The 23,097-nt window shown below is 38.1% G+C and overlaps 1 protein-coding gene across 20 annotated transcripts in view; it reads right to left on the bottom strand.

The window, feature by feature from the left end:
- ERC1 (ELKS/RAB6-interacting/CAST family member 1) overlaps positions 1-23,097 on the bottom strand; it is a 311,410-nt gene that overhangs the window by 282,760 nt on the left and 5,553 nt on the right. For all 20 annotated transcript variants that reach the window (XR_011141700.1, XM_068947249.1, XM_068947332.1 and 17 more), the window contains one exon: positions 16,808-17,641. Coding sequence is in view for 19 of the 20 variants with exons in the window: in XM_068947249.1 (XP_068803350.1) it covers positions 16,808-17,476 (669 nt within the window). In the remaining variant the exon portion in view is untranslated. The remainder of the gene's footprint in view (positions 1-16,807; positions 17,642-23,097) is intronic.

Below are 23,097 nucleotides of genomic sequence, written 5' to 3'. Positions count from 1 at the left end.
AGGCAAAAATTAACCTTTTTGCCAAGTTACTCTTTAACCATATCAGTTCTGAGACTCAGTTCACCTGGAGCTGTATAAAACTAGTACCAGCAAAAAGGAAGGGGACAGTAATGTCAAGTCACTGAAGATTAACAATAGTGGAACTACAGCATTTTTTAAGACCAATTCCATCCAAGAACTACATTAAAAATATGTGCAAAATTCAGGATTTTCTAGTATTTGCGTGCCTTCATACTGAAGTGATTCTGCTGAACTCTCCAGACGTTGAGTATGTACTCACGTTATTACAACAGTAACTCTGCCTTGTTTGGTGCAGAGACTGAATGGTACTAATTGAGGGGAAAAAAATCATAGTGATAGTAATTACTGATACTGTCCATAGGATCTGGAATTTTGCTGCACAAATTAAAGGTGTATCAAGAATGAGCAGAAAACTGAGATTAATGGAAAAATATGGTTAAGATAACAGCTATATTTTTCTTCTCAGAGAGTTCTTGCCAGGTATGGCTAAGCATTTCCATCCATTTTTACAGAGTTGTCCATATCTTCTGTTCTTTACGTGACTGTTAGACACTCAGAAGAGGTATAAATTATTCACAACTACGAAGTCAAAACAAACTGTGCTGTGCATATAAGGCATTATAACAATTCCATTAAAAATGGGCCCTTCTCATCTCATACTGGCCATTTCAACAGGTAGCTTGGAAATATATGTGTATGCACCTTAAGGCATAACCTGTTGCACAAAACTGAACTTACGCAATTTAAATGATTCCAACACCAAAAAGTGACATAAGAACAATTGTGCTACCTAACTCCTTACAGCTAGCTCAAAGATGACCAACTGAGATGGAAGAAGAGTAAGGAACTAGACTGAAGGAACAGGAAACCAGTCTGAAAGATCACAAATCACTATATATAAGATTTCTGGATGAAAAGGTATCAGTTGTAACTAGCAACTCAAATACCGTATATGCTGTTAATAATTACCAATCATTTACTTCATAAAAATCTCTTATACCTTATACTTCATGTTTTATATAGGTTTCTAGTCTCTTGAATCAATGTTGTACTTTTTAATATCCCCTTTCAATGCTGAAGAAAACTGATGTGGTGGACAAGAGTTCCGAAAACAAATTGAGAAGTCAGTTCAGAACATTTCCTTCTGGAAACTGACATAATTTACAACAGCAATATCAATTTTATAACTGGAAGCACTAATACAGTCTTGCTCATTATCTGCATCTTCAAAAGCTTATCACTTACTGTACATGGGATGAAAAGCGTCAACTATACCTGGAAGAACATCAACTAGTTACTTTAGGATTAATAAAGACCGCAAGCCACCAAAATCAAGGAGCCATGTTCTGCCTTTTTAGTTACAAAATATCTTACTAGTTACTCTATTGTGTGCAAATCTATTGTCCAGTAAGAAAATCACTTCCATAAACTCAAGGTAGGCTTTTTAATCAGGTCTCTGATCACTCTGAAAGTGTAAAGATTTATGAGAAATGGTTCATCTGGTGAACAGTTTTACAAGTTATTCACTGCTTCACATTCTGTTCATTATGTATAATGCAAACAAACAAAAATAGTAAACACTGATTTTCTATAACTTGGAAGGACAAAAAAGAACAGAACTGAACAGAATATTAGAAGCAGAAATATCATACACCAAAAAAGACAGTAAAGACACTAGAGAAAAATATACTGTATTTCCTTTGGAAATGAAAGAGCAGTGACAAACAAAAATATTCAGTTAAAATAACCCATTTTCATGGAATAAGTGTCACCTGTGCATTTGGGTCGTGAAGCCTGCTGTTCATGAAATACTCACTGGCTGATCAGATTTGAAGTCCAGAAAATTAAAGGGTTTGGGAGCATCCTTTCAGTTGCACAGAAGCCTGTATTGTGTATTGACCTATCTTGATTGTTATTGGTTTACTATTAGAAATTAGTACCTTCATTCACATATGATTAACCAAAATAACCATGACTGAACCGCTCAAGCAGAGAGATATACATGTCAAATGGTCAGGACAAATGAAGCTCCGCACCCTTCAAGAAAAGGTGGCAAAAAATGAAAGACAGGCTTGCATCAAGCTAAGGGCACTTCAGTGCTCTTCTGAATACATGAACTCACAGCATTTAATATATCAAGTTATCTTACACAGGAAGAGGAGATTGTGTTTTTTAATCGTTAACAAAAAGGACAAAAAAATTGTTCAAGACTATGCTAAGTGCATGATTTTCAAAAGACCATGTTACCTCTTACCCGGTTTACCAGTTTGGAAACATTTTACAATATGCTTTTATTGACAGGAAAATAACATGTACCTCCTAGAGTGTTGAAATGTTTAATTCATCAGTATTCAAGTTCCTTCAGAGTCTTGAAGATTAGTAGTTGTGCAAATGTGACCATATCCACAGTAGACTTGTTTTGGAGCAGTAGCACTGTTCTGAAAGAACCTCAGAACCTCATTTGCCATAAGTTGATTTGTTTCACAGACCAGTTTAGGCACACATCAACTAGACACCAACCGGCAGAAACTAAAACAGATCATCTGCTCCAGTTGCACCCCAAAGAAACCCCAATCCTTAAATACAGGGTGAGAAAAAGAAGTGAACAGAGGATCACTCCTTCAGACAGCATAAAACCACAAGTGCAGTGGGAACGCTTCAAAAGTCCAACTAACCTGAATATATCTAGTCAAGAGTAAACCTCCCAAATTCTATATGGTATGGATGAAGGAGTCACAGCAGCAACTACTTCTGTCTATAATCAGCTCTTACTGCACCAGATTATTTGCTAACAGGCACAACATATAAAATACAGTTCTACTTTTTTTAAAACACTTCAAAGATGGTCTAGCATACAGCAGTTCACAAGGAAACATTAACAGCCACATTAACCGTAAAAGAAAAATAAATTAATGCTTTCTTCCACATTTTTGCAATGTTTCAGATTAAACAAGTCTGACAAGAAACACTCTAACCTGTTAACTAACAAAGAAGTGATGCTAAGTAGGAATTAATGACAATTCTTGCACAATTTAAAAAAAAAAAGGCAGACCTCAGATATCTTAAAGATAAACGGATTTGAGCTGATTCAGCTAACTGAAAAGAAGGGGATGGATCATTTCTGAATGAGTACACACTAAATTGATACTGCTTTGGAAAACCAAACAAACAAAAAACCACAGCATGCACAGTTTTAAAAGGCTAGTTTTGAACGCACTCCCAGTCTTAGCAAAAAATGGACAAAAATGCTAACCTGGAACCTTCCTTAAACAGCAATCACTGGATTTTGAATCTTATTTCTAGGAGGATGGGGGAGAGGGAAAGTAACAGCAGCAAGACAACCAAATTTGTTCAGCTGCATTCTGTTAAGCACAAAGTCCAATTTTAAGTTAAATCTTAAACATATTTGGTGATTTAAAAACAATACAGCTCAAAAAAGTCCATCAGGTTTCATAAAAATAATTAAAAAGCATACTACTTCCATTTATTACGACTTAGTGTTAACAGTCTAACTACCAGTCGGATCCCATTAGCATGTTACCAAATTTCAAAAAGCTGGGAACTCAGGTTTTACAGATCGTAATGTAGTCACACACTGTAGTACTCGTATTCACTTCAACTATTTGGTCAAGCATTTGCACAGAGCTTCTTGTGAATCATGGCCAAAGCATATTTACTAGAACTTTTGTTACTGTCAAAAACATTCGCCAGTTCAAACCAAAACTGATTCAATGTTAACCTAAGTGTGAATCAACTCATTTTATTGCAAGGTGAATTATAATATGACTGCCCACCCACCCACCCCCACCCCCCAAGAAATACAATATTAAAGATAATTCCATTTTGGGGAATCTTCCAAACGCTATGAAGTGATCAGAACAAGTAAAACAAGTCCAAACACTCTTTGCTAAGGTGTTTAGTTTTTACTAACCCCTAAAAAAGGCTTTTGATTGCACAGTGTATTTACTTTCTAATATAAAATCTACCTATGCTTCCTTAGAAAGGTCCCTCCTTTGAGCAACCAGGCTTGCAGATCTATTAAAAAGGTTACACATTAACAGGCTCACAATCCTAAGGCCAAATCTGACCTGCTAGATACCTGCTGAAGGAGAACGCCTGAAAAATTGTCCTCCAAATGAAAGCCTCCATAGATAGCAAAATTTGATTTTACATACCTGATTTACAAACTAATAAAGGCTGGGAAATTCCTCTACCCTCAACAAAAGCAGACCTTAGGTTGTTGGTTCCCATTTGTCCAGTTACACTGGATAAACTATTAATCTCCAGAAGCAACTACATCTACGAGTTTTAACACACAAGGAAAATTTCAGATAAGCATATATATTTTATTTGTTATGCTAACATAAAACATAACTATTCCATAATTGGTCAGATAAAATAATTATCTAGAGTTTACCTCTATACTCTCTGAAGATTCTTCTCTCCTTCCTCATCGGGAACAATAAACAGCATAATCAAAAAAATGCAAAAGTGTAACTGCTCTGCCTAGTAGATACTATGCTATTATTTGTATTCCTAAACTGAACAGGGAACCGAACATTAAACAAATCCAATTCTCCACATTTATCCAAAACAGAGACATAAGCCAAAATTACTGCCTGAACCTCTATCAGTCTGTGCAGGACACAGCATTTCCAAACAGCCTGATTTTTTGAAAGCCTTTACTGTAAGACCACTTTTTTTGCTTTGTGCCTGTTTCCTTTTTCTAGGATTCTTCTGGGATTAACACTAATAGCACTAATTCTCAATCTAAAACTTTTGTCACTGTCACCATGGGTGGGCTTCTGTCAGCCAGTAAAGAAATACTGAAGCCTCTTGTCATACAAGTCAAAACTACTGTTAGGAACTTCATACATACATTTTTAGGTGAAGTATAACCCAAACCAATAATTAAGCTTACTCTGAACCAAGGGATTTCTTGTGTATCAGATAAATAACTACATTCCATAAGACTTCCATGAAACAAACCTTCACCTAAAAACACAGGAGGAAATCTTACTCTCCATGCTCACTCTCTCTTTAGATCTACACACAATGAAGATGACCTTTTCCTTCTATAGGATAGAGAAGGAAAGTTCCCTTCCATTGGCGTGCATGAGATGCACCTTCTCATTTCATTCTGTATTACCCTAGAAAGAAGGGGTCAGTTTAGCATAGTTATGAGATAACACCTTAAATCATAATATCTGATTCCCAAAGCCTACTGAAAGTTTGGAATCCAGTCTGAAGAACAGAAGCATGACCACACTTAAAGACTTTCTCATCAATCCAGTGCTGTGCTTCTTTAGATCATGTCTAAGGCATGAATGTGACTAAGGGAGATTGGCATCTTCTATAATAAAGCATAAATTCACTCTAGCTTTACTTTTCTAGCAGGCTGGTGTTTCTTAGCTCTGTTGCTTTTGACATTTATAGAACTTCTTGCAAGGTCTTAGGTGCTTTGGTATGATTCCCTGATTCCTTCAGCAAACCAAGCGCTTAGTGTTAAGTGTTCCCCTCTCTCAAAAGAAATCACAGAATCACAGAATCGTTTAGGTTGGATGGGACCTCTGGAGATCATCTACTCCAACCTCCCTGCTCAAGCAGGGTCACCTAGAGCATATTGCCCAGGATCATGTCCAGACGGGTTTTGAATATCTCCAGCGAAGGAGACTCCACCACCTCTCTGGGCAACCTGCTCCAGTGCTCTGTCACCCTCACAGTGAAGAAGTTTTTTCTCAGGTTCAGATGGAACTGCCTGTGGTTCAGTTTCTGCCCATTGCCTCTTGTCCTGTTGCTGGGCACCATGGAGAAGAGACTGGCCTCATCCTCTTGACACTCCCCCTTCAGATACTTGTACACGTTGATGAGATCGCCTCTCACTCTTCTCTTCTCCAGGCTGAACAGCCCCAGCTCTCGCAGCCTTTCTTCAGAGGAGAGATGCTCCAGCCCTCTAATCATCTTGGTAGCCCTCCGCTGGACTCTCTCCAGTAGCGCCATGTCTCTCTTGTACTGGGGAGCCCAGAACTGGACACAGTACTCCAGGGGAGGCCTCACCAGGGCTGAGGAGAGGGGCAGGATCACCTCCCTCCACCTGCTGGCAACACTCTGCCTAATGCACCCCAGCATACCATGGGCCTTCTTGGCCACAAGGGCACACTGCTGCCTCATGGTTAACTTGTCCACCAGCACTCCCAGGTCCTTCTCTGCAGAGCTACTTTCCAGCAGGTCAACCCCCAGCCTGTACTGGTGCATGGGATTATTCCTGCCTAGGTGCAGGACCTTGCACTTGCCTTTGTTGAACTTCAGGAGGTTCCTCTCGGCCCAGCTCTCCAGCCTGTCCAGGTCCCCCTGAATGGCAGCACAGTCTTCTGGTGTGTTAGCCTCTCCTCCCAGTTTAGTATCATGTAGCCATAAGAACAAGCCTCATGGAAACTTAAGAGCTGGAAGACTGGATGCTGGATTAGACTGCGTGGATATCTTGCCTCACTAATAACAAGACTTCGATTTCTCTCAAGTCACTATTGTTGCTTCATAGTTAGTTTCTGTTCATCTGAGAACTGACATCCAGTTATGTTGTGGAAGGTCTAACCAGCTACACCAATGGTCACCAAAATCTGCTCTGCTTTCTAACAGCAAGAAGGGAGATCTGTTATGGGACATGCAGTTACCTTCAGTATCATGATCTGAAATAACTTTACTCAGAGGTTAAGCCCGAGATGAGGATTTTTGCACTTGCAGCTCCTCTAAGACAACATGTGACATACCAAATATTTGTCCAGAAAACTTCTCTCCTCAGAGGCAACAAAAAGTATTTGTCATTTGGGGTATGATTCCACTAAAAAAAAAAAAAAACACCATACCACTATAATTCAGACAATTCCATAACTCCTGTAAGGGAAAAAGATGTCTCAGCAGTGTTAAAGATGGTATGTTTTGCTTTTTTTTTTTTTTTTTTTTTTTTTTCAAATCCCAGATGCAATCAACTATGGAAGAATCTGATCCTACATGTAATATTTGAAGAAAAAAGATTTTCATCTCTGAATGCTGGTAGTTAGGTGCAGACTTGTTCAATCTCAGACACAAATAACAAAAAGGATCAGAAGAAACGCATGGCCCTTTAATCTCTGGGAACCACATCAGCATGTACTTCAAAGATCATCTGTTGTCAACATTTATCAATCCCAAATAGCTGGTACCCAATCACCTAGCCAGAAGGATCAAAAATCAACAAACTTAATATTGAGCACAGCTTTCTCACATAGAACGCTTTCATCTACAAATGTTTAGACTGCCACAAGGTATGTAGAAGTGCCTGCTCCTTGACAGTCCTGCTCATAAAAACACGTAGAAGCACTTGGCATAAGCTACAGTTGTGTTTACTTCCGGTGGTATGATGCAACCTGAAAATCTTCATACATAGAAGAAGGCATCACATAAGAAAGAAGTCATCCTTCTAAGTAAAAACTTCATCCTGATTAAAAGCACGTATTGGCCAGGAAAAGAGTAAACTTATTTAGCTTTGATACAGATGCTAGTGAGGGTTAACGCAGGCTAGACAGAGAAGGCTTCTTGGCCTACCTTTTAGTACTTGCTTGTTTTTCCAAAACTACACTGTCCCTTTGTTTCTCTCCCTTCCCAACTGGCACAGGGATGCAAGGAAGAAATGGAGGAAAGAAGCAGGAAAAGGACTGACTGTAGAAACAGAAAGGCATAGCAACCCACTATAGAGCTTTAGAACAATGCAAATGTCATATAGCAACAGATGTTAACAAAGCACTTTTAAAAAAAATGTAGCGGAACATATTCCCCACCTCCCTGTTGTATTTGCAAAGCACTGAAAAATTTCTTTTAATTGGACAGTTGACTTTACTCCCCTACCCCTTCCTCAAGGGGAAGTACACCTCATTGTGTTATGTATGTGGCTAGACAAAGTATCACTCCTATGATGTGGTCTTGCCTGTTTGCAGGGAACTACCTGAGACTATGTGTAAACTACATATCGCCTTTAAATTACTTTTGAGTCAAATTCTGGAAAAATCTTAATGTCTCTGCACAACTGCTCACCCTTGTTAACTTACAGTATTTATTTACCAAAACAGCAACTACAGTCATTAGGTCTTAAAAGCAATCCACAAGGAACTGCAGAGCAGCACAGAGCACCAAGGACTAATTCATTTTCCTCAGTCTGTTTCAAGAGGATTCTTGATCAGCAGTCCCTCTCCAGGGAAAAGCAGAAGCTGTCTATTGTAGATAGGAGGATGTATATGCTGATTTATAGAGCAAACTTGAAGAAAACCTTATGAACACATTGGCTTGGACTGGGAGGACGGAGAACTCTTCAGTATTGAGAACTAGTTCAGCTGTGGGACCAGTATCAGCCAGTATCAGGAAAAGACTCTAGGAAACAATTCAGAAGTTGCAGGAAGTGCTCCTGACTAAACCCCAAATAATTTAGAGTTGCAAAATAACTATATGAGTAAACATATCCATTTTTGTGTTTCTGTACAAGTCTCACTGTTAAACACAATGGCATGTTTAGAAACGCTTGTACACTCATTGTACTTGTGTCCATATCAATGCAGTGACACACCAGGTTATCAAATACTGTGTGCGCTTCTCCAGTCTGCCCCAAACAATGAAAAGGCAGAAGAGCTGCACCTCCAGACAGTTCTTTCAATCTCAGCTTCTTTGTTGCCTGGCAGCTTCAGTACTGAAGAGATTTTGCAGAGACTGAACTTCTAAAGTGGAGCCCAGCTTGGGTCAGAATGCAAGACAAAAGAAAACTCTCCTCGGTAGAACACTATCCACATGGCCAGACAAGCTTCCCAATGAAATGCTGAGAAAACTTTTTGCTTCCAGCTTTTCTTGGCCTAGTTCTCTTCCTAAAACCTACAGGAGCACCAGCTGCTAAATAGCCCAGAAATGAGATGCAAGAGAAACACCTTAGAAGCTGACTGCAGGGAATAAGAGTCCTTATTAAGGTTGTAAGTAAATCAGTGAAACTGAAGAAAACTCAAATATGCTGAATTTGCATTATGCAGACTGGTGCCATTTACTTAAGCCCGAATTTCTTAGAAACCTTAAAACACCATAAAGCAGCACCTTCACAAGGAGCAGCCAATCTATTCTCTCAACTCCACAAGCTCGTCCCAGTTGCTACACCACCACTTGGTTTGTGCCAGTCCGAACACACATAGCTATACCATGAAGTGGTTTCATTTTGTTTGTGACACATAAGCAAAATGAAATACTCAAATACAAAGAATACATTTCAGTTTGTTGCTCTCCCATCTTGAGTGTCTTTTCAGTAAAAAGAGAAAAATCCTCTTATAGAAGATATATGCAAAATCTGACATTCCAACAATTAGAAACTGAACAAGGATTATAAACACACACCTAAACAAAAGCAGTAAAAAAATCACAACATGTAAATTCAAACCAAATTAAAAAAACCAAGCTTGTGAATAGATGAATACACATTTTTAACAGGACAAAGAGCCATCAATATTCGGTTTATTAACGACGATATATTACTCAGTATGCCAGTCTAGAAACAAAGTTGCTAAAATTAAACAGAAGAGGCAAAGTTGTATGGTATTTATTCTTGTAGCTGTTATACATTGCTATAAGCATAAGTCCTCAGGTTTCTGAGGCAATAATCGAAAGCACTCTTAATAGGTGTTCTGTGCTAACATTTTGGCATCTACAATTAAGCTTGTTTCAGTGAGCCCATATGCTGTAAGGGGGCTGTTTTTATGCTTTTGTTTTTCTAAATCCAGGCTCTTTCTAGGGTGAATTCATGGAAAAAGGCTTTCTTAATGAGGCTAATTGACAGAAATCCAAACCACCATCATGAAAATTCTTCAAATATTCATTGAGATGCTGTTAATGATGCTTTCCAATGATATTTTTTGTATGGTTTGAATGCAAAAACCAACTCTGAAATTGCAAAATGATATATATTGGTACGCCCCAATTTCTCCCAATCAGTTCAATACAGTTTTTAGTGTTTTCTTCAAGGTTATAAAACAGAAAAGATACAATAATTGTCTTAAGATAAATAAAGGAAAATAGACTCTTTAAGTATTCTTTGGAGACAAATGTGACTGTACGAAACACAGTACAACGGGGCATGATTGAACTACAAAGCTTTTTAACAGTAAAAAAAAAAGAAAATAAATCATAGGGTTTTTTTGTGATTTACTATGATCTCTTAAGTTAGAATGGAATTTAAAAAAAAAAAAAAAATCATTTCTGCTACCTGCTTCCCAAGGCTGTTTACATAACCAAAAAACCTTTCTGTTTTCATCTAAGGTATTACTGCAAGTCACTTATATATAACAAGTGGTTTCAACACAGGAGAAGTGCAACTAAGCATGATCTGACAGAGAAAGTGAAAAACAACATCATTCTACTAAACACAAAGGGTCTTAATTGTAGCTTTTCTCTCTCACTCACGATAATTACTATACCTTGAAAAGAAAGTCTTTTCAACAAAACTTAGTTTCATAACCAACAAGACTATGTAACTACATTCTTACAAATTATTCTGGAGGCATATATTGGGTCCTCTTGGAAGGACTAGAGTCATCTTTGTACTGAAAATAAAAGATAAAGACAATTATGACACTGTGTTTAGTAGAACGCTGTCACTTTTCACTTTCTCCACCAGATCATGCTGAAGATGATACCAAAGGATAGCAAAGCATTATCCCTGTAGGAAAAAAATAGCATAATCCCAAATAGTTGTGCTTACCTGCTGGCAAGCCATTCTAAGCTGATTTTTGTTGAGGAGCTCAAATCACCACAAACCACTATTACCCAAAACACTAATATTTTCTTGTGTTCCCTAAGCGCAAGGATACACAACATGAATTCAGAAAAGTTTTATACTAGAATACATCATGGTATTCCATGATATTTGGAGAAAAACAGAACACTCAAGTTCCTCCTCCTCATCTTCCCCCTCCCGCCAGCTGAGGCGTAAGTGGTATTTCACAATATTCTTCCTCAATTACTAATTCAGAGAGCTGGCATTAATATCCTTTGTAATTTATTCAATACATTAACCACTTTAAGAGTACAAAAATGTCATCTCAACTTTTCCACTCTTCAGCCCTTATCTCAAAACATATGTTTGTACTCATCCTAAAACCAAAAGGGTTTTTTCCCCCTCCCTACTAATTCCTCAAGAGTTATACAGAATGTTAACAGTATCTTCTATCATCACTTTGCCAGAAAAAAATTACTTTTAATAACAACTTAGAGATTGTTGACCACTTAAGCTAGCCTCTTACTACATCATCTTGAAGTCTACGAGGCTTCCTAATATCACCAAATTACGATTAAAAAAATAGGCTCGATTTTCCCTTTTGGGCCTTGCAAGCATACACAAGAACTGGCCTGTGTGCATTACCAATATCACTTCAACCCTTTTTCCATGGACTGGCAGATCCATTGGAAGTGCTTTTCTCCTTTCTACTTAAAACCAATACCATATACTGTAAGACTCATGAGAATACTAGATTTGATATTAGAAAGTTATAATATCAACACAAGATCTCTTTACTAAAAGATAATAATACATTTACTATAATGTAGGAATGTCTCTGTGCTATTGCTACCATCTATCATTGTTAACTGTTCACTGAATAACCAATAGGATGTTGACCTGTTCCAACCTGAGCCTTACAATATTTCACGTTACATATTTCACTCTTGTACAGTAAAATCATTTAAGATAAGTTAAGAACTCTAATATCTGAATTAAGACAATGTCAAGAGAGATAATATATGGCTTCTAGAGAAACACAGTAATATAGATGAGACTCTTCAGGAATACACATACTAAACGGTGGTGGTGGTAGGGGGTAAATATCGGCACAACCCTGATTAGGGGAGCAATGTCTGAACCATCTCAATATATAGCAGCCAAAGAATTTGAGTTGAGTGGAGGAACAGAGTCTGTTATGAGGGAGACCTAGTATTTAGAGTGCAAGAACACCCCTCCCCCAGCTTAACCAAAAAAGCACAGCTAAGCTAAGTTCAACAGTACCAGTTACCCTTTTATAAAAGCTGCTCAAGTTGGTAGAGTTCCCCTCGTCTAACAGATCAAGCAGAGACCAGTCGTTTAGACTATCCAATGGCTCAAAGCAACTCAAGGTATTAGCTTCTCCCCTGCTAGGAATATATGGCGGAGGAGGGAGCATTGGTAAAGTTAGGCACAAAACTTGTAGTTTTCTTTCCTCCTAGGAATGCAAAGGGGCAGAACACAGAAAGTCCATCTCTTGGCCTATTATATGACAATTTTTTGAAGTCACTAAACAGCGCTGCAACTTGATAAGGCCTCAGATACTAAGCTCTCTTGAGGAGATAACTTTGAGTTATTCTAAAAGAGAATTAAGTTACAATTTCATGCTCCACGGGCCGGGGGGGGGGGGGGGGGAAGGGAAGGAACCTTAAAGTTGGCAATGTTCTAGAGAGCTGACAAAGATCTCCCATCAACAACTTATTTAAGCATGTAGGATAGCTGTAGGATACCTATAATGCCTTTAGGAAATGCATACACATCCGCATATTGCAGAAATATCCATATCTCTGCATATTGCAGAAACATCCAATAGCTTTCTATCAACTCCAATTCAAGAACAGTATTAGTATTTAAATGATATTGTACTAGGGCAAACAAATCAAAATGTTATTTTTACATAATTAAAGTCAGTGGAGGAATGAGAATTAATTGATTTTCAGAGAAAAATACACTCATTAGAAGTTCAGCCAGTCTCGTAACCGCAGCTCTCAAACACACGTCTGTCTTAAAAAGACAACTATATTTTTAAAATGAGAAATGCTCATCCCACATTACTGTGAAGGAGAGGCTATTTCTGATGGTGGAGATGCAAGTAAAAGTCTGAAGAGGAACCCTGCTGGTGTGGCGCCACACTTTTCCATCACAAAGTAAGGGATAATGCTCCTCAAGAGCTTGCCCCAGTAAGGTGAAATTCCTTTCAGAAATATTTTCTTGGTTAAATGCTCTCATGCAGACATCTAAGGCCTCTAACCACAAAAAGACATCAAAGTAAGAATATATTTTCAGAGACACCACATTATTTCAGTAGAAACATAATTCTGATCTTAACACAGATTAGTCAACACGGGAAGACAAACTTCAGTGCAGGACGTCTGTGCAACATAAATTCGACACCTAGTTACATTAAGGGACAAACACCTTGGTATAAGAAACTGAGAGGAGTCCCTTGCTCTCAAATTCCACATAGTCCATCATGGTCCAGTTTTTAGACAAATTGCTTCTATCAAAGTGCCAAAAATACTCACTGCCTTGCTTTTCCTTCCCTCTTCTGGCTTGTGATGAAGGGGTTTCCAGTCAAACTTTAAACCACACTCACACTAAAAGTGAATTTTTCAACTGAAGAAAAATAGAGATCCTAAAGTACGCTATGCCAAAAACAAACTCCTGTTTATTGGCTCCATCAGTTCCTCTCTGGATATGCACAGCTTTGTTAACTTTTGAGAAATCATTAGCACTCTCCCTTTGGCTTCTAATAAAGTATAATTGGTTAACTAACCCAAATTGCATTGAAAACCATTGTATTTTTTCCAAGAACTTACTTCAGCTACAGGAATACTTTCCATGTTAAGTTTTAAGCACTTCAAAATGAGATGGTTACGATATTCCCCACTTACCAGAAGAAAGTTATCTTCTGGCTCTTCAAGATCAATGAGAAAGGGTAATAATAAAGCTCAGCATATGCTACACTCCAAAGCCAGAATATTTGCTCAGATGGAGTATCCCATTAATACAGCCGTACTGCATTCACAACTAAACTGGCTGTAAAACAATACAGCTAAGCAAGGCCTAAGCATTCTGGACCCAACCGAGACCTAAACGGATGCATCTGCACTATATTCTCAGTGCTATCCAAGATATTCCTGCTCCCTATTGTCCTAAAAGAAAAAAAAAAAAGGATAAAAAAATGCAACTGCATCACAACAGGTGGCACAGTCTCCAGTCTCCCTATTAGGTTTTTCAAAAGGAGTTCTCTGATCTTCTGATCTTTACTGAGCCTAAAAACTTTCTTGGAAATTGGTAAGCAACATGTAAAAAAATCATAATGTATTTGTAAGCGCTTCTGAGACATGAAAAAAAAACAAAAAACCCTCAAATCCCAGAGACAAAGAGACTATGAGGTGGTAATCAACCAGAGGTCCTGTTTTTAAGTATTTTTAACATCTTCCAAAACTAAAGGGCAATTCAATCATTCAAAGGTGACAAAACCAGTAATAAAATCCAAACAGGGACAATTAAGTGTGCTCAGAAGAATAAAGAGCTAAGATCACAGCAAAGAGACAGAGATGACTATCAGATAATGGCATGAGTCAGACAGCATCTCAGCTCTGTGATTTGGGGCAATTTTTACCAACATATTTGTCCTTAGCTAAACTGAGTACAAAGCATGAGTCCTGCCCATGCCAGAAGGCTTTAATAAAAGTGATGTGTAGAAATACTGGTACTGAGATCTAAAATACCAGCTCCTGCAAGTATGCTGAAAGATAATGTAGCAGGAATAAATTAAGCTATTTTATGGGGGGCAGGTAATGAACAAATTGTTCTGGTTCCCCCATAGATGAGAGAAATCCCTTGTTCAGTGTCTAAACAGAGAAGTCTGTTTAATTACAGTAAATCCTATTAAACTGATCTTCCTTATAAAGGCTGAAGTGACCAACTCCGGAAGGCTATAGACGACATAATGAATTCAGAGTTTAATTAGGACACACTGTTAGCTAACTATAATCTATTAATTAGCATTCTCAGTTTTTAACAGCTCATTGCAATAATACCCTTTTACTTTTAAATTGCACCCTTCTTTTTTTGGATCCAACTTATACAATTCCACCAGTGTGGTAGTAATTATAGTGATTGCCTAGAGAACAGTGGCCTGGAAATATCTGTAAATGTTTAATTAGGGAATAAAGGAGAGATAGGAAAAACACTGGAAAAGAGGAACCAGTGTTCTCCAGTTTATACATATTCAGCAACTTCGCATTCCATTTTACAAGTGATACGTTCACTATGTTTTCCTTGCAAGATTTCCACAGCACCCTCAAATATCAAAACCGATGTGTTAAAAGCATTTTCACCTTCCAAGGCATTTTCCTCAGGATGAAAACACAACTTTAAAACCAAAAGAAAAGAATTTTGGAATTAAAATACTTAGCCGCAACTGAAAGACCAGAGCAACACCAGAGAGTTTCCAGAGTGGATGGTACTTAATGTTTCATTCAGGTACAGCACCACTATAATGAAAATGACTTTTAATTGGATTTTTTTTTTTTTTCATTCCAGCAAGACATACTACAACGAACACTAAAATGCTGCACACGTTAACAAATCTCATGCTGCCATACTACCAGAAAGCAAGAATATGAAACAGCATGACAAGTTCATTAAATTATTTCATACTAACTCAGGAAAAGCAAATTGTTTGCTGTATCTAAGCTCTTTAAGAAATAGAACAATCTCAGACACCTTCAGTATAACAAGTTGTCAGTAATCAAAATGAATCTACTATTTAAGTTATAGGCCACCTGAAAGTAGAGCATAACGTGTCAAGTACTACCACTACTTTTTTCTCCAGCGCTTCCCCTCTCCTCTCCATCTTCCAAAGCAAAACCAAAAAAATCCACTGTCTAAAATAGCAAGTACACCAACAGAGTTTCAAGAACATGATCACACTTGAATTATGGAAAACAGTTCATCAAACACTCTTGGATATTTTAAAAACCCAGCAGGGAAATTAATTTTACCATGGTGAAAGTTGACTTAATTTTAGGGAAATGTTAGGAATTGGACACTGGGTCTGTTTTGCACTCGAAAGGTGGGATTTCTTAGAGCAGAAAACAGAGAGCTTCCTAACTCGCATTTGGCCAAAAACAACTAAATAGGAGGATGCTAAATCAAAAATGAGTAGTTACCTCAGTATTAGCTAGAAGGGAGGTCTAGATGGGAAAACTAAAAAAGCTCTTAATGACTCGAGCTGACTTAAAAAAAACCCTCAGTTTTAACCTACCCCTGTTTTATTTAATCTGGGGATGCTTTCAAGAGGGAGAAGATAGAACAACTAGATGCCCAAGATCCTGTGTTCTCCTGCCTGTTCTCTAACTAGCCAGACCACTACAAACAACATTAGGTGCTTTATGATAGTCATATAAGAAGATGTGCAGAGCTAATGACAAAAGAATAGACGAGCAGGCACTGCTATTTAAGTGTAGCCAAATGTATAACATTCTGTGAAACTCCCAGGTCTGCAGGTTTTAACTAGAGGTCTAAAATGACACCAGTGCAATGCAAACTTTGTTTCATTGGCAATCTGTCTACATTCAGGAACAATTCAGTTGTACTTAGGGGTAGGCAGTTGGTACATTCTGCAGCTCAGATAAATGCTTCAAAGAGTTAGCACTACAGAAATATTAATAATGAACAAGGTAAAACACTTCCAAAGGGAAATACAGTGGTTAGTATCAGTCCTAGACAAAAAGTACATGACATAAGAGTACAACAGGAGAAATGAACCCTCAGAGGCGGCTCATCACCGATAGTAAGCGTTTAAAAAGAGACTTGCTAGTTGAAAACAAATCTCATTCATACCAACTAAGTGCGAAAAGCACCAATATAATTAACCTGTCTGCAAGTTTGTTAAATTCATTTACTCAGGCTACTGCATGCATGTACACACTAACACAATTGTGACATTAGGTGACAAACCTGGTTTTCTTCTTGCAAAACTCTATATTGTTCCTTCCAAATGGTGATTTTTGAAGCTTCATCTTTCCTCAGGGCTCTCTCCTTTTTCAGCTCAGGACTCCAGAAGGTCTTGATACTGTTCATGGAAGAACTCAGCTTGCTTTCCTTCACCTCCACATCCTTGCGGAGCAGATCATTTTCCCGTAATACTTCTTTGAGTTGTGTCTGCAGATCCATTATTGTGTTATCCCTGGCCTGGCGCAGTGAGTGAGGCACAGTGGATGCCATACTCACTGGAGGGAGGTGGTGCTCTCCAAATGCAATAGTATCACTGGCAACTCCACTACTGGCAATGTTAGGACTGCTACCCATTGCAGTCATCCTAACACCGTAAGGCAGCCGCCCCCCAGATCGGCCCAAGGTCATGGTGCTTTTGGGGGTATCGGCACCCACGTTCTCATGGTCACTTAGGTACATAGGGCCAGACGTAGCATAGGCAGCATTTAAAGATTGAATATTTTCCATAGAAAGAGTTTTCCCACTGCCACCCCCAGTACTACTTCCAGAACTGCCCCCTGTGCTATTGGTTCGACGATGGCCCAAACGTGGTGATCGTGGCAACCGTGGTGAACGCCCTGGACTCTGGCTGCTTGGCTCAACCTTACCAACTGACCGAGCACTTCCGTACATGATTGAGCTGGTGGTGCGAGGCAATTAGATAGGTGTAAAACAGGAACGAGAGAAATCCTGTGAAGTTCTTCTATTGTTGTAAGTCAGCTTAAGGCCAATCACAACTTGTAATAGATCCAGTTGTCCATTTTTGAAGTCACATGCTCATGATGTTCAGGACCATATCTGTATCAATAAAAACAACATATTAAATAACTAGTTTATCATAAAATATTTTGTCCCACATTAGCATAAGTTACATTCCACTGCCATTACATTTCTTCAGCATACTTTCAATTCCCTCTCTTGAAAAAAAGGGATTTGTTATTTAAATCTTAATATTTGAATTCAGAAAGGGATTTCTATTCTTCTTCTTCTGTTATTATACTATCACAATAAAGAGAAAAAAGCATCCAATCTTTAAGCCATGATTTTGTTTGTCATGAACTGAATTCTGTTTGTCATGAACTGAATTCTACAAAAGCAGTTTAATTTTTTCCCCCTGTTTCTAACAGGCCCTTATCCTTTAACTGCTACTTTTTGGAGTAAGGGAGACAATTAAAATTGAAAGCCTACTCAGTAGTAATTTTTCCTTCAAGTACTGCTAGCTTCTGCAGGCCACTAAGGTTCTAAACCTTGTCACTGTGAAAATACATCGTCAAATGTGAAAATCGTATTTACTAAAATGATTCTGACAGTCGTCTTCAATGGCAAGTCACTTTATTGCTGCTGTCACCCCCATTCAAAACTTAGAAGTGGAACTGACAAGAATCACAAAATTGTTACCCACTGCAAAGCTTTAAGCAACTACAGATATAACCTTGTGAAAGAATAAAAAACGCAGTGCAACTAAACCAATCAGGCTAACAGGACAAAGAGAATTATACCCATGCTGAAAACTGGTTCCAGTCTCTTGTTTTCTCTTGAACTGGAATTAACTCTCAAACATGTATATTTTTGATAGTTCTTTGTTCAGGTTAAGCAAAGGCTTCAAAGTCTTTTCATTTACAAGCTCAGATTAATTCCATTAAATACTGCCGTTCCAACAGCAGCTACCTCTTCAGAAGGACGCACCTGTGCCAGGAGAATAGCAGCAACACATTGCAGTTCACCCTTCCCTCCCCTTTCTTATCACATATACTACTCTGGCAGCATATGCAATGAAACTCCTTATATTTCTGCACTGTAACAACATGCTGTTCTGCAGCTGTTAGCAGGGACCTCTTTAGCATAGGGACACTGTGCTGAGACTACAGCTGGCACTCAAGATCTAGCAGAGGAGCAAGAAGCAGGAATTAAATCCACTCTCGTGGCTGAAGCACTGCACTGAAGGACTATTTCCACTACACAGTTGGTTTTTTTTTAATATATTTTTCTGGTGTGAACTATTTCAGTCCACTGTTGGGCTGAAACTGAAATAAAAACTAGAACCACACAAATTATTCCCCGTCTGATCTCCCTCAGCTTGATGTAAGAATACCAAATAGTGTCCGAAGAGCATCATTATATATATATCCAACTCCTCTTGTGAATATCAGTTTTTGCCCAACCTATTTCCAGATATCAGGAATCATCCACGTGTTCCAAGCTGATGAATGAGAGCATGTCTCCAAGACAGATGAAAGGTTAGATTTAAAAGAGGAGTAGACTAGCAAAAGACTAGTAAGACTAGTTTTACTACTAGTAAAACTGGTATGTGGGGAAGGGGGTTAGACCAAAGATAATATTTCAAAAAATCCTGGAAGGGTCAGCGGGGAGGGGGGAAAAGAGATGAAGCCTAATGAAGAAGAGATGCATAGTCTTTGCTCTCAGCAAAAAATAATTAATATATGAATAAAAAGTTACAAGTAACTTAAGTTTTAAATGGAAAACAAAATCAGACTATCATGAGAGTAAAACAGCAGTTTGTCATTTATACACTATTTCATAGAAGATGCAAAAGCATTAGTTATACACAGCTTGCAAAAGTTGATACTGTGTTTTGTGATCAGTGCTCAAAAAGTTCAAATGCTCACTTTTTTTTTTTTTTAAATGACAATGATAGTTACTCCACTCAGTCTGGCAATGATATTGCCATGAAATATTTTAAACATATATGTAAAGGAAAATGGGGGGGGGGGGGGGGAGGAAGCCAGTTGCATTAATAATTGAGGTTAGCTACCAAAATACCATCTACAGATTTATTTCTCTAAAATCTAAGTTAGAGATAGCAAGTTTCTTCTATTTCACCTTTATATCCTCATGCAAACCAGTAGAGAAATAACCTCTATAACCAAGTTTACAGTATTTTGCTGGGCTGACTTAAATTATCAAGATAATATGCCTCAGACCTGGAATTAAAAAAATAAGAAATCAAAAATCAAAAACTAAGAATAAAAACCCTTCTTTCCAAACAGAAAAGCTATTTCAGACTAATCTCAGTGTTTGAGATACCAAAGCGCTAATAATGCTGCTGTGACACCAGTTGAGCACTCAGAAAAAGCTAAATATGATTTCCTAAATAGTATGTAACATACATGCAAGTGAGAGTTTGTATTCACAGAGATTCTCAGGAAAATTAAGCCAGATCAAAGCACTTAATTCATTTACTAAAAAGTCCCCACATTAAATCCTTGCACATGCTCATTCTCTTAACAGCTATAAGTAAGTTTAACGCAAACTGACAGAATTGCTATGTTTTATTCTCTACACTTTAGTTAAAGTACTTTCTCAAAAAAAAATTAAACTTTGCTAAAAGTATGTTACTCTTACTAGCTGATACTTCTGCATATAAGTGCTGAACAACATGCAAGAAGCACAGAAAAGATTTTTGATCATTCCTGATGAGTCAATCTCCCCAAAAAGGAAAAATTTAACTTAAGCTCATGAAATTGCTTTCTCTTTGCTTTAGCTAGCATTTTGTCAACCTATTAATAGCTTTTCAAAGAGTGAAAGTGAATAATGTCCTTGACAGAAAAGTAACTTCCCACACAGCTGAAAGCAGCTGGTACCACACAATCTGCTGTACAATAGCAATGTGTTAATACACCAAAAAAATCAGACTAATTTTCTTCCACTTTAAGTGAAAGTAACAGTTATATGCTAAGCTAATTCAATTCTAAGTTTTGATCTGCAGGTAGGCACCGTCCCCTCCACTACTCCAGAAAAATGAAGTTATTCAAACTGTAGATACCAGCTACTAGAATCAGCTGTGTAGTTACAACACAATTAGAGTGGTAGAAAGAATTCTAGGACTGGGCACATCTAAAACTCAGGGAAATCTAAAAAGAGAACTCTAACATCAATTCCATGCTTTACATTGCACTCACTTTCCAAAAATCAGTAGTGGCTTAAAACAAACAAACCCATCCACCTGTCTTCGCAAACTGGAAGACCTCAGCCCCTAGTATTTTTCTTGGAGGCTTAGAAATGAGACCTTCCACTACACAATTTTTAGACTTTACAGTTGGGAAGATACCCTTCCAGATATTAACTAAATACACCTTTCTGCAGCCTGTTTCAGTGTTTTCACTGACACAGAGATTTGCCACAGTTTGGGGGGGGGAGAAGGAGCAGTCTGTTGATAAATCAGCTTAACTGCTTTTTTGAGAAATTTTTCTAGTAACATTTATCATCAGCCATTGCACTTTATTGTTATTAGAAAACTGTAAGCAGAAGTAGATATTAAGACATTTCACACTAGGAAAAACATCCCTCATCCTGGAAACAGAAAAGTCAAGGAAGCGACAGAAATGCCTCTTCTCAGTCACAATACCAATTAATCAGGAAGAAGAAAGAGTTCTAGTTTCCTACCAGAAATCCAAGCAGCGCTACATGAAAGATTTCTTTCGGATAGCAATATAGCCAGAACTGTTTAAGATTTTCAATAATCTGTCCCACACTAGCATCTTACCAGGAATCTCAGAAGCGTGCTCTCGTATCTTTCACGAGTCCAAAAATGCAGCAGTGTTTCTCCTGCTGCTTCTCCCAGCCAACTCTAAATTTACTCGCAGATGAGTAACTGCTTAAGCTTACAGGATGGTCTTAACCACACAGAAAGAGTGTCCAACTGGGACATGAATGCTTTGACCCCCTTCCTTTGCAAACGCTTCGGTAGGGTTCAAACACCTTTGGTCAGTGTTGTCAATACAGGAACTCTTAACCTAAGATTACTAGACTATAAACAGAAAGTGTATGGAAACAAATAAACCACTCAAGCTAGCGCTAAACAATTTTCCCTCAAGGCAGCCTGCCTACTTTCACACCTGAGGGATTTAGACAATGACAGGTTATAGACTTCTAAGTGAACAGAAACTTCAGAAGAGCATCATGTCTGCAAGTCAAATAAAAACCATCCCAAAAAAATTAACCAAAGCCAAAGTAAAAACTTCACGTAGATATCTAGAAATTGGCAGAGCAGCTTTACAAGCATAGAGATATCTGATAAGTGTGCTTTAGTTTTAGTTGCATATGTTTATCTCAGAGATTCTGGAAAAGCTTGAAAGAAATAAAGGCTATCAGAAGCATAAAAAAGATCATGAGAATTACACAGTATTGTAGACAGAGGTTTTTAAAAAAAAGGCAGATATAACCGCATCTTCTATGCTGAAGTGAAGAGATAGGTATTAATACATCTTTCCAATAGGCTGAAGTGACAGCCAAGAAAAACATCTTCAAAAGTCACAGGTAACTGTCTAAAAATTCTCAAAGATGGACATAATGAATTGTGAGAATATGCTTATAGTTTCACAGTAAGTGTTTAAATGTACTACAGAGCAATTTGAGGCAACAGATCTGTCCCATAATAGCCGCATCACAGTCAGTGAACGGTGATGAAGAATTCAGTTTCCTTCAATATAGCAAAGCAGGTACTATTCCAAGTGCAGCGATATCCAAAACCGTCCAACACATCAATAAAAACATTTGTTCAAAGCAACATGAAGGCTGCTAACACATGCCTTGGAAGCTGCCATGCTGAAACAGTAGTCAAATGCAACTTGAACAAATTCATGATGCAGATTTATTTGCAAGACAGTTAAGAAGTGATGGAGGGCAGAAATACCATTCCCTCTTGAAGCCTGAAGAAAATACAACAACAACAAACCCCCCCCAAACCCCAAAACACACTCTTCCAATTCAGGTTTACTAGTCTTGTCAAAGGGTTCAGTGGGTTTCAGTAAGTTAGTTATTTCCAGCACTCTGCAAACATCAGAAATTCTGAGGAGATCAAATTAACATCAATTTCAAGGAAGAGAATCCAACAAAATGAGATATGCTCATCAACACTGTCATGTTTGACCCCGATTTCTAGTATTTTCTGTGAACCAACAGCTCAGAGAGCAAACACTCTTGGCTCTGCCTGACAGAAATCTAGCTGTCATTAGTATGACATTTTGCTAACCTCTGGAGAATAGCTCTTTAATATAAACTTAAGAAGCCTCCCATACTCCCCTCACTCTAGGGGGGATAGTAAGAGCACAACAATTACATACAGGTTAGTAAGCAAATCCAATACAGAGAAACACACTGCAGGGCGTAGGCAAATCCCTGTTTACATGTGTAAAAACATTTGTAACAACGTTTTACATTTGTTAAACGAGAAGAATTTAAGAATAACCGTGGCAACCTTCAGCAAGTAACATTTACTCCTTATTTTTCTGCAG

Source organism: Struthio camelus, chromosome 1 (assembly GCF_040807025.1).
Source record: "Struthio camelus isolate bStrCam1 chromosome 1, bStrCam1.hap1, whole genome shotgun sequence".
Classification (NCBI taxonomy): domain Eukaryota; kingdom Metazoa; phylum Chordata; class Aves; order Struthioniformes; family Struthionidae; genus Struthio; species Struthio camelus.
This window is presented reverse-complemented; position numbering and strand designations above follow the sequence as displayed.